Source organism: Macaca mulatta, chromosome 18 (genome assembly GCF_049350105.2).
Source record: "Macaca mulatta isolate MMU2019108-1 chromosome 18, T2T-MMU8v2.0, whole genome shotgun sequence".
Classification (NCBI taxonomy): Eukaryota; Metazoa; Chordata; class Mammalia; order Primates; family Cercopithecidae; genus Macaca; species Macaca mulatta.
The window spans coordinates 50,455,467-50,473,827 of record NC_133423.1 but is presented as its reverse complement, the minus strand read 5'-3'; the positions used below and the strand labels follow the sequence as shown (position 1 = coordinate 50,473,827).

The following is an 18,361-nucleotide window of genomic DNA, read 5'->3' as shown; positions in this document are numbered from 1 at the left end:
GTCCTAGCTACTTGGGAGGTTGAGATAGGAGGATTGCATGAACTCAGGAGGTCAAGGCTGCAGTGAGCTATAATCATGCCAGTGTACTCCAGTTTGGTCAACAGAGCAAGGTCCTGTCTCAAAAAAAGAAACCATACTAGTATTTTACTGTCAGGGTAGGGAAAGACTTTTTTACTGTGACTCAGAATCCAGAGACAATAAAATAAATGATTGATAAATTTAACTAAATTTTAAAAATTACATGGCTGAAGAGACCTACAAAGCCAGAGGACAGTTAACAAACTGGGAGAAAATACTTAACTACATACATTACAGATATATTAAGGCTGGTGTATAAAGAACTCTTAAAAATGAAGGACAAAGGACCATAAAGCCAATAAAAAAATCAGGAATATGACGTAAACAGACAATTCACACATGCAATAAGAAATAAATAATATAAATTTATATCTTGTTTTAGGCAATGACAGTATGGTTAAAACTAATAATTTTGTCCATGGGTAAAATAGCACCAGATGTGTATATTCAAGCGTTGTGATTATTGTCCTTGCCCTCAGTGACTGATAGCTTAAATAACTGCTACAGTGATAATACAGTGACATCACAGGGTCATTAGTAGCTGATAGGAGGAAGAAATGCTTTAGTCTGTGTTATCAGGGAAGATTTTACAGTGATGGTGATATTTGACTGGTTAGAGGATATGGAAACCCTGAATATGTGGAGAGTGAAGGGAAGATGTTTTAAGAAGCTTTAATGACATGTGTATATTATGGGACTAGTGGAGTTTAAGGCATACTTAGTTTCCCAGTCTTGAGAAGGATACATATTTTTAAGATACATAGAAGACTGCTAAAGTTGGATCAGAATAAAACATTAAATATTATTAAATGCTTCTAAGTACCTTTTCTGTTTATGAATAGCTGTTGAAATTTCCTTTTGGTGAAGTTTACATTGTCAATATTTTAAAATAATTTATAGGAGAATTTAGTGGAGAGCAAACACCACAAGCTTGCCCGGAGTTTAAGAAGTGGACCTTCTGACCATGATCTCAAACCCAATGCTGCCACGAGAGATCAGTTAAATGTAAGAGAATTATGCAATGTTAATTTAAAAATAGTTAAATGGATGTTTTAGTTGAAGCTGATAGCTATCACCTCAGTTAAAAATTATTTAGATGCACATTTTCTCCAGGTTGATGAATCCTGCATCATGTTCATAATTTCACAGATCAGCAGTTCTGTTATCATTTGGGGCTTTCCATAAATTTATTATCTCTGGAGACAGAACTGCAAATACTATATTCTTTCATGTCAATAGATAGTATTCTTAGAAGCTGGCCCTAAGACATTGCCTGAGAGAGGACTTAGTGTGTACACATGCCTTGTTGTATGCATTGACTTTAAAAGAATTTATTGTGTGCACATTTTTCCTTTTTCTGGTAGGGGACATTGTTATTTTGCTATGTTTTGTTTCTGGTTCAATTAAATGAACTCTCCAGTTAAATATTTACCTATGGAATATGACCTTCTGTTCTTCTCCTTTAAACTGCATTTTGGACACATAATTATAGCAAATTTAAGGCCTACTTGACTGTGTTTACATTTTCCTTGTTTGTATAATAATTGTAGTATAGAATTATTTAAATAAGTGAAAAATATTAAGTGAAATGGAAATATATAGGACATGTATGGTTGACAAAATTATTTCTTTTTCTTTTTCTGTTTTAGATTATTGTGAGTTATCCACCAACCAAACAACTTACATATGAAGAACAAGATCTTGTTTGGAAGTTTAGATATTATCTTACAAATCAAGAAAAAGTGAGTGTCTTAAATACTTTCATATATCAAATTTATCTACCAACTTTGTTATTAATGATCAAGATGAGGAGAATGCCATGGAAATCATTATTGTCACTTTAAAGTTACAGAGCAGTGTATATGATACTCCATTTAAAAAAAAAAATTATAAAAGTCTGCATACAAAGACACATGTACCTGTTTGTTGACTCATAGGCAATGTCTGAATGGGTTTTGAAGTCAGAGAGACTTGGGTTCATTTTCCAGGAGTACATCTTAACACTTGTTTGGTAGGATGAGGCAACTTACTTTGGCAGCTTAGTGTCCTTATTATTCTAGTGGAGACAGTTCTTTCTCACAAGTAAGATAATACAGGTAAGTAACCTGGTAGAGTATCTGATGCATAGTAGGTGCAGAGTAAATGCTGGTTCTCTTCTTCTTACCTCTTTGAACCTGGGTGACTAGGAAAATATGTATGCTATTATAATAATGAAACTCCAGAATTCTAGATGAGATGTGGCTAGAGAGAGAGTATGAGAAATATAATTTGAGTTGTGGGAATTCAGTTGGTGGAGTAGCATAGAGGTAGGCATACAGGATAATGGGTAGGTCAAAGCTAGACATTTGCTTCCTGTAATAAAACCATGGAGTGGATAAGGTTTCTGGAGAGATAATTGTGGTGAAGTAGTCATCACTAACCTGAAGTCTTTGGACACTTAGTTTTGAGTTTTACTATTGCCCCTAAGAAGCTTTTTGACTACAGGCAAATTACTTTGCCTGAATAAGCTTTAGTTTCCTCATATTTAATGTAAGACGATCATGTGATTGTGAACTTTGTCTCCTAGTTTTTAGAATAGTCTGTAAAATCTTAAAACAGAGAGCCAAGGGGTACCTCTTAAGGTATCATAATAATAGCCAGCATTTTTTAAGCAGATACTATGTACCAGGAATTCTTTAAATCCCGTAACAACCCCACAATGTATGTATTACTGTAACTGTTCTACAGATGAGGAAACTTGAGCCTGAGAAAGATTAGGGGGCCTATGCAGACTCACAAAGCTTATACATGCAGCCTCTTAATATGCTTGCATCTATGAATTAGAAGAAAAGAAAGTCAGTGAAGACATAGAAAAGAGAATTATAGAGAAAACATTTTCAACATCATGCACATGCCTTAGCAGGAACCCTGAAATACATTAGGGGAAGAGCAGAGAAGCATTAGGGAAATTAATATCTGTTCAGGAAGCTGTTATGTATTTATATGAGAATGAATGAATGAATTGGTATGTTTTATAATCTTGTGATATGGTCTTTAACTACTATTTTAAGTTGTTTTTCGGAACCAAATGTCCTTTCTTTAGTTTCTAAAGTAAAGATAAAAATGCAGTTGCAGCTCATCTTAACTCTTCAGCTTTTCTGCTTTGTCATTTATTGATGCCTTCAGAAGTTCTTTGTAAATGAATCATATTTGTTCTTCTTTATATCCATAATAAGAACGAGAGAATAATTTTTAATTTACTGTGGCTTTGAGTATGATTCTCTTAATCGCTGAACAAAAGGAAATACCAACAGAAATACAGGTTTGTGATTTGTGTTTTATTAAAAGATTGAGTTATTGTCATGATACTGTGTTAAATGAAGAATAACCTTGGTCACAGAAATTGCATCTTGAATGCAGCTCAGTGTCGTCTAAAATACACAGCTAGATATTGAATTGAACCTGTTAGAATGTATAGGTTTAAGACGCATAAAGGAGTAGATTTACAGAGCAGAACTTTTTTAGATAGAAAGGTTTGCAAGAAAAATTATTTGTTTAAACAAGTAGTCACTTCCCACCGAAATTCAATTACTTCTATATATGTGCAAAAGAAATAAAATGTTCAAGTGATATAAAGTGTGTGACAAGTTTCATCTAACTAGTTGATTTCAAGTTTTCGAAAGGTGAGTGATGAAACTTCAATTCTCAGGACATATTATAGGATTCTTATGACCACTAGAGTAGAGTGAACAATATGTTTTAGTGTTCAGAAGTCACTTTGGAGTAAACCAAATATATATAGGCCTTGAAGTGACCAAAGGAATTATTCACACAGCCACATTTGTAACCTTGTAATAATTTCAAATGGATTTTGTGAAAAACGGATACTCTCATACTCCATCCATTAATTTATTTACAGAAAGAAATTCTTTTAGCATCAGAATCTCAGAAATTGTGATTTCGGTTACTTGACATTTGGGCCCTGGGGCTGAGAAGCTTTCCTAGAGAGAAGGCAGTGCTCAGAAAACACATTGGTGGAAATTGGTTCTTACAAAGTTATACTTTTTATTTTTTAATTAAATTTTGTCTTTCTGCCCTTTTTTTTTTTTCTTAATGACCTGTCTTAAGTATTTCAGATGAAAACCTTCTAGTCAGGACTTGATGTTGTACCCAGAAAGTTCATAGTAATAACTTTGTTCAATTAAATTTGTTACCATTTAAATTTATGAAGTATTTTCCAATTCGTAGTTTATAGCATATAGGAAGTGACTCATTTCTGTGGAACCTGAAATGTGAATATTGTAATTTTTCAAAACTATTTGACAAAAACTGCAGTTACTTTTGCACCAACCTAATAGCTTTTACAATGGACTTTCTTCTTATAAAAATACTAATTTAAATTAATTCCATGCCTTTTGATTATGCTTGAGGGAAAAAAAGCAGTTGAAAGAGTCACATATAGTGAAGGTAATAGTGATGCACTGAGTGTTCTTATAAGGCTGTTTCTGAGACAGTGACATGAGGACAGTCATCATATTTGTGTCTCCTGACAAGAATTTGATGGTGACTCATGGGATAAATGAATTCAGTTCAGCAAGTATTTATTATCACCTCTTGACCTAGCATTATATAAGACTATGAGGTTTCAGGTATCATGTCCTTGTATTCAAATAAATTAAAACTGTTTTGGGGTAAGAATATTTACACGTAATTAAAATTAGGAAGTATAACATAGTAATTGATTAAGGGTCACTGTCTTAATAAATATATAGGTTATTAATATAATAGAAATGTGGAGGATGACAAGATCAGTGTGCTATGATATGAGGAAGGTTTCACAGAACAAAGATTGCCCTTAAAGTGTGAGCAGACTTTGATAGCATTTTTTACTTGGTGATCATTTTTTTATGGGGAAGGAAAACATGAGTAAGGTAGGCTGTTAGGTTCAGGAGACAGAGTTTTGTGTGAATGGTTATGAAATAGAAAAGATGGCATCAGATTGTGATGAGCCTCAAATTATACCCTTAGGAATTCAATTTTACTGGCAACAGGAAGCTACTAAAGCAGGAAAATGTGTATTAACAAGTGATAGTTTATTTCTCTCTTTTTTTTTCTTTGGAGACAGAGTTTCACTCTTGTTGTCCAGGCTGGAGTGCAATGATGCGATTTCAGCTCACTGCAACCTCCCGCTCCCAGGTTCAGGTGATTCTCTTGCCTCAGCCTCCCAAGTAGCTGGGATTACAGGCATGTACCACCACACCGGCTAATTTTGTCTTTTTAGTAGAGATGGGGTTTCACCATGTTGGTCAGACTGGTCTTGACCTCAGGTGATCAACCTGCCTCGGCCTCCCAAAGTGCTAGGATTACAGATGTGAGTCAGCACACTAGCCTAACAAGTGATATTTTAAGGAGTACAAACTAGGGTAGATTGGAGCAGAGCAGAAAATGAAAAAAGTGACATAATTAGGAGGCTCATATACTGACTGAGAGAACAGTTTTGGAGGGCAAGGGATGGAGAAGGAGCTATACAAGTTAGTTGACTTGTAGAAAATGATCAGGGGTTAGGCCTGAACCTGATGGATTTGTATCGTTGTGCGTTCATACCCCACTTCTGGTACCAATTTACTGTATTAGTCCGTTTTCACACTGCTTATAAAGAGATACCTGAGCCTGGGAAGAAAAAGAGTTTTAATGGACTTACAATTTCATGTGACTGGGGAGGCCTCACAATCGTGATGGAAGGCAAAGAGGAGCAAGTCATGTCTTATGTGGATGGCAGCAAGCAAAGAGAGCTTGTGGAAGGAAACTCCCCCTTATATAGCCATCAGATCTCGTGAGACTTACTCACTATCATGAGAACAGCATGAGAAAGACCTGCCCCTATGATTCAATTACCTCCCTTCAGGTCTCTCTCACAACACGTGGGAACTGAAGATGAGATTTGGGTGGGGACACAGCCACACCATATCAATAAGGATATATGGCAGGTGGGAAGAAAAGAATGAGGTGTTTTCATGTTTGAGTATTTGGAATCAAAAGCATTGGAAAAGCAGCAAAATAGAAATTTCTAAGAATTTAATTGGTAGAAGTTTAAATTAGAAATATATATACGAGATATAGTATTTTCAGTTCTGAGGTGATTGTGATTCTAAGAATAGGAGATAACAGGTGATTTTCAGATCAAAGGGAATAAAACATAGTAATACGTATAGTAAAGCTAAAATTTGATGTCAACATCAGAAATAGAATAAAAATAATGAATGATAATAAACTATTTACTATGTATATAGGATACTGTCACAAACATTTTATATTCATTAACTTAATCTTCACCGCAATCCTATGAGAAAGGTCTCTTGAAAGTTAAATAGTGTGCTTCAGTTTAATCAGGTAATAATTGATGGAGCCAGGAATTATCATTGGAACCCAAACACCCTGGCTCTACAGTCTGTGCTCTGCAGTAATCTATGGAAGTTCCAGAGAGAGAGAATTGCTCTTTAATCCTGCATGGATCAGTAAAGCATCTTTAAAAGACCTACGGTTATTTAAAAAGGCCATTATTATTGCTGTCTTCAAATTCTTATTTTTTGTCTTTCTTATTCTTTGACCCCTTGTTTTCTTCTTCATTCTATTGGCTCCCTGTTTACATTTGTAACGTTTAACATTAAAAAGTTGTGAAATTCTTTGTACGGTGCCTTATGTTCTTTGGCAGCAGCATACTCCATAAATCTTGCTAATAAGTCTATAAATCGGAGAATCTAGGTTTTAGATTGTTTCAGTTATTGAATTGAGTACATCGGCATGCTACAAGATTTGCTTATAATAAGTACTTACCCGCACATTTCTATTAAGACTGCTGATGTACTGTTAAATGGAAAAGCTTTCACTGTCATTATTTAAGAAGTATTGCTTTGTTTCCACATTCAACCTAGAAATACATTTTAGAAGTGGAAAATAAATTCATGGAATAAGTTAGTAGGGCAATCTGTGTTCTATACGGAAAGGGAGCATTATACTAAATGGTGTGCAGGAAGTGTAGAGGAAATGGACAGCTGTCCTTGGGGGAATACAGCCTCCAGCTATAGAGATAAAAATGCCCACAAAAACTTTGGCAGTTAGAAGGACATCATTTAAATGACAGTAGTAAAATTGAGCCAGCTTCTAAAGGAATAGCTGAAAGTTGCTGAAAACTTCCTGTAAAACTTGAGTTTTCGACAAGACGGCTGTAGAGTAGATGATACCTTATTTTGATGAAGAGTTACAGGGGTTAGAGAGACATTGTTCATATAAGTTAACTGGGCTGAAGCATGGAAGGGCAATGAGAGTTTAATGAAACAGGTTTGCATTGTGGTAAGTGGTAGCAATGAAATGTTTTGAGAAAGAAGCCAAGGTTATTTATTTGTTTATTTACAAACTAGAGTGTCCTATCATCTAGTCAAAACCACTTTGTAACAATATTGTTAACTTTTCAAATATTGGAAAGGTTGTCCACATCATATGGAGCTAAATTTACTCTCATTCTCTCCAAAGAATGAAACTAACAAATTGGAAAAAGCAATATGAAGACATTTTTGTCTTTTCGTTCATTATAGTTAAAATCAAAACAAAACAAAACTGGCTTAGCTTTCTATGAATATAATGGCTATTTTGGAAATTAGTTCCTTGAGTCGCTTAAGTAAATATTGGGTCTCTTTTTGGCATTCGTGTTGTGGGGTATTTCTGCTAACAATAGGAAATTTGTGCTAAGATCACTTCCAACTTGAGCTTCTCTAAGAGTATGTATGAAATGATTAGAAGAGAAACCGGTATTTAGGTTCTTAGCTAGAAGGCTGTGTCCAACTCCACATGTGTGATATAATGAGAAATCAGGCTGAGGACAGATATAGGAGATATTGCTAGGAAATAATTGAAAGGGACTGGAATAGATTCAGGAGATTAGTGTTGGCAGAGTAATGGCTCCAAGGGGAATGGGGCTAACTAGGGGATGGAGCGCCTTAATGGTAACAAAGCACCATCTGGTGGAAGAAGTGTGGGGCTGAGAATTGGTGGACCTGGGTTCTACGTCTAGCTCATGCACCATTGTGAGGTGATGGGCAAGCCATTTATCTTTGCTGAGGTTATATACGATTTAAACATTGAACTAGACAATCTCCATAGGCCTTTTTTCTTAATTTAGTAAAATCAAGAATAAGTTAGGGGATGGCTATGAAGTTTCATTTAGTGTCATACTAATAGACATTGTGTTTTGTTGTCCAGGTAGACATTTTCTTGAGGAATTGATTAGTTTACTAATAAAAAGATTTTGATTGGGCAGAGCAGGAGTCTTACATTTTCAAGTTACCTATTTTTCAACAAATAGCAACAGAGGAAGACAAAGAAGAAGAAAACATCTTGGGTTCAGCCAGGAAAGTGTTGCCTTTGAGACCCAGCAATAAACGTTGCTTTTCATGGAAAGCAAGTGTATGCTTTTCTTTATTTTCATTTATTTTTGTAGAGATGGGGTCTTGCTATGTTGCCCAGGCTGGTCTTGAATTCTTGGCCTCAAGCAATTCTCCTGCCTGGGTATCTCAAAGTGCTGGGATTACAGGCATGAGCCACCACACCTGGCCAAGAAGTGTGTACCTTTCTTAAAAGAGCACTTACTATGCAATGAGTGATATACTCCAAGACTATTGGCTTAACTGACAGTCTTGTGAAAACTTCCATGTGCTGCCTATTCAAAGGAGTGAGGTTCCAGAAAGATGTACAACCAGATGAATCATAGACTGTTTGCTGCTGTTTCTGGTTTCTGTACTTACCCATTTTTATACTTGTGCTTTGAGGTTTTGTTGGATTGCCTATCTTTTAAAGTAGTTACTTCACAGAGATACCTACATACTCCACATTGTTTGAGTCTTCATGTTTAAGTATCTGTGAAAGCCAGTGGTCATACTCTAGGGAGGTGGTCGAGAGTGAAGCTAGTGGTGGGAATTTCTGCCCTAGAATGGTTTCTGGCCCTTTCATTCAGTGGTTGCAGTATTTTCTATTGTAAAATGTAGGTTTTCTCTAAGGCATCTTAGAGTTTGTGAGACATGCCTCAGCTATTTCCATGTCTTGAGACCTGCAGTATTTTAAAATAACAAAATGAAGAAAAACCAAAACAAATTTAAAAATTCATAGTGCTCGCAAATAATTTGGCCTGGAAAATATAAAGATACAGTGAGCATGCTTTTTTTCTGTCCTGCGGTGCTTCTGTAAGATCGTATGTATAACTTCATTTAGTGTTTACACAAGGAGTCTATCACTGACTCCGTGGCTCTGTCATTAGGACCAAGTGGAACTCTGCCTAGTCACCTTCTCTATCCCAGGAAATAGGCTATTTCTAATTTTTAAATATTTTCTGATTTTAGGCCTTGACAAAATTCTTGAAATGTGTTAATTGGGATCTACCTCAAGAGGCCAAACAGGCCTTGGAACTTCTGGGAAAATGGAAGCCGATGGATGTAGAGGACTCCTTGGAGCTGTTATCCTCTCATTACACCAACCCAACAGTGAGGCGTTATGCTGTTGCCCGGTTGCGACAGGCCGATGATGAGGTGCATTATTTATTATTCCACTTCAATGGGTCATTTTAAACTAGAGCCTAATTATAGACCATGTGTGTATGTGTGAGTGAGAGAGAGAGTGCGCACGCGCAAGAGAGATTTTTAGAAGCGAACAGGATATACTAGGTGTGTTTTCAGAAGGAAAATTAAAATATGCCTCAAAGGACTCCTCTGTGAAATGAAAATTTACTTCCTGATCTGTTACGTGATAGAACAGTCTCTCCCAGGACATTTACCTGGCAGCAGAGCTTGTATTGCTCTGTCTGGAAGAAGGAATTCTAGTGAAAAATGGTTTAATGCAGCACCAGCTAGGGAATAATTCAGATCTCCTCTATCAGTCAGTATACAACAAGCCACATTTTAATTGTAGCCTTGAAAAGCCCTTGGGGCCTTGAAAGCATAGAGATGCGTGGTCATCTTCCTCTCCTTCAAACTCGCCTTTTAAATTTTCAGCTGATGACAATGATATGTATATGTAGATTTTCTGAAGGTGGTTTTGAATCCTTGGAAAGCAAAGATTGCCAACTATATGCTGGCTATTTATATATACAGTTATACATCAGTTAATGACAGGGTAGTGTTCTGAGAAATGTGTCCTCAGGGGATTTCATCTTTGTGCAGACATCATAGAGTATACTTACCCAAACCTAGATGGTAAAGCCTACTACACACTGAGGCTATGTGCTCCTAGGTTACAAACCTGTACAGCATGTTGTCATACTAAATAGCTTAGGCAGTTGTAACGCAATGCTAAGTATTTGTGTATCTAAACATAGAAAAGGTACAGTAAAAACACAGTATTATAATCTTACGGGATTACTATCATATATGTGGTCCTCTCTTGGCTGAAGCATTGTGATGTGGCACATGGCTGTACTTGTAAGGCCATCAGGGAAGGAGGAACACTTTTTTTTGACAAAAGCATTGCTGGATTTTGGGCTTTAATAATTCTTTATGAGATAGACTAATCCAGCATTTTTTTTCTTAATTTTTATAGGGTGAATATGTTCTTAAACGTAACCTAACGTTTATGCTAGCCAGCAGTACTTTATGGGATGTGGAGTAACTTCTCAAGCATATATATATATATAGCAATGTTGACTGCATAGAACAACTATTATGAAATGCCTTTTTAAGAGGGAGGGGACAGTGAGATCATTTTGAATTACTGGCATCTGAATTTCAAGAAGCAAATGAAATACTAAAGTTGATAATTGTATGCATGTATTTAATTATGGTGAAATTTAAACACTAAAGTAAATAGTATAATGAATCCTGACATACAATTCATCTATCTTCAGCAGTTGCCAACTTATAACCAATCTTGTTTCATCTGTAACACTGCTTACTCTCTCCACCCCAACTCCCTAACCTCTACTAGATTACATCCTTCTGACTTCTGGCCTACTGGCTTTAGCAAATGAGGGGGCTCCCACAACTGTCTCCTTGGGTGTGATAATTGGCCAGAATGACTCACAAAAGTCAGGGAAACATTACTAGTATTGATTTATTATGAAGGGTATCTTAAAGGATACAGATGAACAGCTAGTTGAAATGACACATAGGATGAGGTCCTGAGTACAGGAGCTTCTGTCCCCATGGAGTTTGCAGTATAGCACCCTTCTTGCACGTGGGTGCATTCTTCTTCACCAACCCAAAAGCTCTCAGAATGCTGTGCTTTTGAGTTTTTGTGAAAGCTTCATTACATTGGCACGATTGATTAAATCATTGGCTGTTGGTGATTAAGTCGGTCTTCAGTTCTCTGTTCCCCAGAGGTTGAGGGGGTGGAGCTTAAAGTCCCACCCTCTAATCACATGGCTGGCTTTTCTCTCAGCCAGCCGCCATCTTTAGGGGATTTCCAGAAGTTACCTCATTAACATAAACACAGGTGTGGTTGAAAGGGGCTTGTTAGGAATAGCAAAATATAAATGCCAGCGTGCTATATTTTGTCCTTTTTATTTTAGCATGTTCTGAACTCTGTCACTGTAGATCTGCCTTATTCTTTCTAAATAACAGCATGATATTTTACCATGAATTTTTGTGTTAATTTCCTTAACCATTGGGCCTCTTTTATAGTCTGTTGTTCCCATTCTTTTCCTGTCACTATAGTTTAGTGAACAGGTGTGTGAGGGAGGGTAGCTGGGTATGTTTTAAAAGTCATATTCTTTTGGGTTTTTTTTGTTTGTTTGTTTGTTTGAGACAGAGTCTTCACTGTGTCTCCCAGGCTGGGGTGCAGTGGCGTGATCTGGCTCACTGAAAGCTCCGCCTCCCAGGTTCACGCCATTCTACGGCCTCAGCCTCCCAAGTAGCTGGGACTACAGGCGCCCGCTGCCATGCCCGGCTACGTTTTTGTATTTTCTTTTTAGTAGAGACGGGTTTTCACTGTGTTAGCCAGGATTGTATCAATCTCCTGACCTCGTGATCCAGCCACCTCGACCTCCCAAAGTGCTGGGATTACAGGCATGAGCCACCGCGCCAGGCCTTAAAAATCATATTCTTGAATAAATTGCTTGCATTAGAATTATTGAGCCAAAAGATACCTGCTTTTTACATTTTGCAGACAATCCCCATAAGTCTTCTCTTTTTGCCCTTGTGTTATGCTTTTAAAAAATGAGTTCCTTTATAATACTTTAAATACATGACTAGACAAATCTTTTCCTCCTTCCTTTTTAAACAATTTTATTTATAATTTTTTTACATTTGTTCTTTCCATGAATTTTAGAATAATTTTATCATTTTCTTAAAACTGCACCAGAATCTTAAGTAGAACTACATTATGCTTGCATATTATAAAAAATTGATACCTTTATGACATTATATCTTCCATCACAGTGGCATATGATTTTTTATTCACGCACATCAGTTTTATTACAATCATATACATTCTTACAATTTTGATTTATTCCCTGGCAATTATATTATTGTTACTATTATAAACTACCCCACCCCATTTATCTTTTATTTACATTTCTTAGTTAAAAAGAAACTGTTTCTGTTACAATATTTGTTTTATCTCGTCACTTTATTGATTTTTCTTATTCTAATAGATGTAGATGTTCGGGTGCTTCTTATATTTTCTAGGCATAGCATTATGCTAGCTGAAAAGCAGTGTATTTTTTCATTGCATTAGCTGAAAGCTGCAAGTAATAATGGTGAATAAAAGTAGTTCAATATTCATCTTTGTCTTGTTACTCATTATGGGCATGCTTTTAGTATTTCACTCTAATGTGTGTTACTTACTGGTTTCAGTCAAATGCTCTCATTTATGTTTAAAGTTTCTCCCTGTCTCTGTTTGTTCTTTTCTTTTTCTGTGTGTTTAAATCAAGAATGGCTTCTATATATTATCAAACACTCTTGACGCTTGTTCATATCATATAGTCTTTCATTTTTATCAATCTACTGTAAGTATGCTGATACATTTCTTAATGTTATATCAGCCATACACTTGTAAAATAAATCTCAATACCTGTCTGATTTGTTAATATCTTATTTAGGATTTTTTTAATGACTATTCTTTATCTTGCATTATTTTGAAATTTTTAAATCATGTTTCTTACTGCTGTGTAGTTCAAAAGGAGAGAGATTCCATATTAGAATGTAATGAAGAAGTGGCATTTGAGTTGAAGGAAATGTAGAATTTTTACGTTTGGAGTTTATATTCCAGGTAGAGAAAGCAATGCGAGCAAGAGCAAGGGAATTGAAAGTACAGGAAGAATGGAAAGTATGTCACTTCCACAGGAGTGTAGGATATATGTAGCAATTGAGAGGCAAAATCAGAACCCATGTCTCTAACTGAAAATGCCTCTATGGAGAGTTATTCTTAATTCAGTAAGAAATGGGAAGTCACTGAGTGATTTTGATATGGGACTTCACATTTGCACTTTGAAGCATTAGAATTAACTTACTCTGGAGAAAAATGGTGATCACTATCTAGAAAAAATTTCATAGCTCTTGGGAAATATTTACAGAATTGCCTGAGATGGAAGCCTGATTTTTTTTTTTTTTTTTGTTTTACTCCAATGCTTATGTCCTTCATGCTTGGAGGACTTTTATTATATTTTTCAAGATGTGACTATATAATGAGAAAACAGACTCTACTTACTATTGAAGTTAATTCATTTTCATACAAATGAAGGAAAGTATAGTTTGAATATAGAATATGAAATGACCAAGAAATCAGATGATGATAAGTGACTTAGAAAAGTTTTCTACTGAATTTCCCCTTCCTGGGGAATTTAATACTGCAGCCTTTTTTATTTTATATGGTTAACTCCTTTCTGCAATTAGGAAGGCACACAGGCAATGGATCCAGCAGCATTCGGAATGAAGACTGGCAGTGAAACTGAATTACTGGTACCTCCAAAGAAGGATACCTGTCATTAAATATATTGTTTAATTTTGTTACATAATGCTTTTTTCCTTAGGAAGCAACATGTAATTCTATGTATAGTTATTAGATGCCATGAATCTCAACTATGATAATAGAAAATCAGATGTTTATTGCTCCAATTAAAAAGTGGGTTTTAGAAACAACACTGTAGAGAGACTTGATTTCCCTGACTCCTGACGTTAACATATTTGAATAAGAATTAATAAGCCACATAATCTTTCATTTAATTTATATTGATGATGAAGTCGTATGTATTACTCTTTGTTAGTGTTTGCCTAATGACCTTTTTAAAAATTATTTGGTGTGAGATACAAATTCTGAACAAAAGAGAAACATACAGTCATACCTCAGAGATATTGCAGGTTTGGTCCAGACCTCTGCAGTAAAGCAAATATCACAATAAAGTGAGTCTCATGAACTTTTTGGTTTCCTAGTACATGTAAAATTTAGACATATAACTTTGCTGTATGTTTATATAGTAAATTATATTATACTATAGTCTAAGTATGTAATAGCATTATGTCTAGAAAAACAATGTACATATCTTATTTTAAAATGTTGCTAAAAAATTTTAACAATCATCTGAGCCTTTAGCAAGTTGTAGTCTTTTTGGTAGTCAAGGGTTTTGCCTTGATGTTTATGACCACTGAATGATCAGGGTGATGGTTGCAAAAGGTTGGGGTAGCTGTGGCAGTTTCCTAAAATAAAACAAACGTAAACTTTGCCACACCCATTGACTCTTTTTTTTTCCACAAATTTGTCTGCAGCGTGCAGTGCTGCTTGCTATTATTTTGTCCACAGTAGAACTTCTTTCAAAATTGAAGTCAGTCCTCTCAAATACTGCCACTGCTTTAACAACTACGTTTATGGAGTATTTTGAATCTTTTGTTGTCATTTCAACAATGTTCACTGCATCTTCACCAAGCATAGATCGCATCTCAAGAAACTACTCTTTGCTGCTCATCCATAAGAAGCAACTCTTCATCTGTTCAAGTTTTAGCATGAGATTGCAGCAATTCAGTCACATGTTCAGGCTGCACCTCTAATTCTAGTTTTTTTTTTTTTTTTTTTTGCTGTTTCTGTTACTTCTGCATTTACTTCCTCCACTGAAGTCTTTTTTGTTGTTGTTGAGACGGAGTCTTCCCTCTGTCACCCAGCCTGGAGTGCAGTGGCATGATCTTGGCTTACTGCAACCTCTGCCTCCAGGGTTCAAGCGATTCTCCTGCCTCAGCCTCCCGAGTAGCTGAGATTACAGGTGTGTGCCGCTGCAACCGCCTAATTCTTAGTAAGAGACAAGGTTTCGCCATGTTAGCTAGGCTGGCCTTGAACTCCTGACTTCAGGTGATCTACCCACCTCGGCCTTCCAAAGTGCTGGGATTACAGGCACTGAAGTCTTCAGCCCCTCAAAGTTATCCATGAAAGTTAGAATCACCGTCTTCCAAACTCCTGTTAATGTTGCTATTTTGACCTTCCCCATAAAGCTCAAATGTTCTTAATGACATCTAGAGTGGCGAATCCTTTCCAGATTTTCAGTTTATTTTGCCCAGATCCATGAGAGGAATCACTGTCTATGGAAGATATGACCTTACAAAATGTGTTTCTTAAGTAATATGACTTGAAAGTCAAAGTGACTCCTTGATTTTATGGGCAGTAGAATGGATGTTGCGATAGCAGGATTCTAAACAACATTCAACTTCTTCTGCATCTTCATCGGAGCTCTTAGGTGACCAGGTACCTTGTCTATGAGCAGTAATATTTTGAAAGGAATCTTCTTTTCTGAACAATGGGTCTTAACAGTGGGCTTAAATATTCATAAACCATGCTCTAAACAGATGTGATGTCATCCAGGCTTTGTTCTTCCGTTTATAGAGCACAGGCAATGGAAATGTCGCTTAATTCTTAAGGGCCCTAGGACTTCTGAAATGGTTAATGAGCAGTGACTTCAACTTAAAGTCACAATCTACATTAGACCCTTACCAAGAGACTCAGCCTGTGGCTGTGAGAATCTTAGATGGCATCTTATTCTAAAACAAGGCTGTTTCATCTGCGTTGAAACTTTGTTGTTTAGTATAGTCACCTGCATCAATAACTTGTTGCAGTTTCTCCATCAGTACTTGCTGCTTCGCTTTGTACTTTCATGTTATGGAAATGACTTCTGTCCTTAAATCTCATGAACAAACCTCTTCTAACTTCAGATTTTTCTTTTGCAGCTTCTTCTCCTTTCTCAGCTTTTATAGAAATGGAGAGAGTTAGGGCCTTGCTCTGGATTGGGATTTCGTTCATGGGAATGTCGTGGCTAGTCTCATCTACCCAGGCCACTAAAACTTCTCTATCAGCAATAAGGCTGTTTTGCTTTCTTTTCATTTGTGGTTCCCTGGAATAGCATTTTCAGTATACTTCAAGAACTTTTCCTTTGCATTCATACCTTGGCTGTTCGGTACAAGAGACTTAGCTTGCAACCTATCTTGGCTTTTCTTGTGCCTTCTTCACTAAGCTTAATCATTTCTAGCTTTTGATTTAAAGTAAGAGACATGCATCTTTTCCTTTTACTTGAACACTTAGAGTGCGTTGTAGGTTTATTAATTGACCTCATTGCAGTATTACTGTGTCTCGGAACAGGCAAGCTAGGAGAGGGAGAGAGACAGGGAAACAGCTGGTTGGTGGATTAGGCAGAACACATTCAAGATTAATTAACTGTGCCATCCTATTTGGGTATGGTGTGTGGCACCCCTGATTACAATGGTAACATCAAAGATCACTGATCACAGATCACCATAACAGATAAAATAATGATGAAAAAGTTTGAAATATTATGTGAATAACTAGAATGTGACACAAAGACATGGAGTGAAAGTGTGCTGTTGGAAAAATGATGCCAATAGACTTGCTTGGGTGCAGGGTTGCCACAAAACTCATTCTGTGGAAAAAAAAAAGCAATATGTGCAAGGTACAATAAAATGAGTTATGCCGGTAGTATTAAATAAGGAAATATGGGTTGCTGGCAGGTGGTCTCTGTCCTCCTGGTTTATAAAATAGTGGAAAACCAAGAGTAAGTTATTACAAGTGCTATAGGTGTTACAAATAGGAAAAAGTGGACCATGAAATATTTGCAGGAGACTTAACCTGTTTTGTGAGCTTAAAGAGGAGACTGAAGTTGAGTTGGTAGTCCCAAAGTCAAAATTTTCTAATTATGAGTTTCAAGTGTCTAACAGGATGAATGACAATTGGAATTGGAAGATAATAGATACATTTAAAAATTTTTTGAGTTTTGTGGTTTTCTTCACTTTTTAGTTATTTTTAAAAGTAAAAATTTAAAAAGTACGTACTTGTGAAGAGGACAAGTATGTAAAGAGGACAAGCTTTATAGAGAAATACTGGAAGCATTTCCATCCTAAACATTAAAGAGTTTTATTATTATTAAGGGAAAACTCAGTAAAGTAAAAGCTACTTTGTTGACTGACACCTTTTTAGTCCAGGTTATCTCATTGGTTGTCACTTACGGAGAATTTAGGCTTAGCAATTTGTTTTGTTCAAATCTCTTGGGAGTTGGCAGGAATAGAAAGCGTGTCTCTTAATCAAATGTCTGTTTTACAGCATCTTTCATTTAAGAAGCAATCCAGATTCTCTAAAACCTGATCTTTCAGGAAAAAAGAAAACACATGAGTTTTAAAGATTCTAACCAGAAAAAGACATTAAACAGAAGTTCTTTGAAAACTTGAAAATTTGGAATTTCTTGTGTAATATTAAACATAGAATGCACTCTTGTGATCTATTACTGAAAAAAGGATCCTTCTATAATTTTTTTTTTTTCTTTTTCCTTTTTTTTGAGACAGAGTCTTGCTCTGTTGCCCAGGCTGGAGTGCAGTGGCGCAATCTTGGCTCACTGCCAGCTCCGCCTACTGGGTTCACGCCATTCTCCTGCCTCAGCCTCCCTAGTAGCTGGGACTACAGGCGCCCGCCACCACGCCTGGCTAATTTTTTGTATTTTTAGTAGAGACGGGGTTTCACTGTGTTAGCCAGGATGGTCTCAATCTCCTGACTTCGTGATCCGCCCGCCTCGGCCTCCCAAAGTGCTGGGATTACAGGCGTGAGCCACTGCGACCGACTATAATTTCTTAGTTTTACGCAAAGCATCTTGAATCCTTCCCACTTTTTTTTTTTTTTTTTTTTTTAAGCTACTACCTGAATCACATCATTTATTGGCCACTTAGCCTGTGCTGGACACTATTCTGTGACTTTCTTTTATTAACTAATTTTAAACCCTCATGCTCTTCTCTACAGTTTATATTATGATGTCAATTTTAAAGATGAAGGGGCTGTGGGGTACAGG

The 18,361-nt window shown here is 36.3% G+C and overlaps 1 protein-coding gene across 2 annotated transcripts in view; it reads left to right on the top strand.

Moving 5' to 3' along the window:
• The window catches only part of PIK3C3 (phosphatidylinositol 3-kinase catalytic subunit type 3), a 128,895-nt gene that overhangs the window by 43,103 nt on the left and 67,431 nt on the right, over positions 1-18,361 (top strand). For both annotated transcript variants that reach the window (XM_077975509.1, XM_001082892.5), the window contains 3 exons: positions 979-1,083; positions 1,728-1,820; positions 9,447-9,632. In XM_077975509.1, the coding sequence (XP_077831635.1) occupies positions 979-1,083; positions 1,728-1,820; positions 9,447-9,632 (384 nt within the window). The remainder of the gene's footprint in view (positions 1-978; positions 1,084-1,727; positions 1,821-9,446; positions 9,633-18,361) is intronic.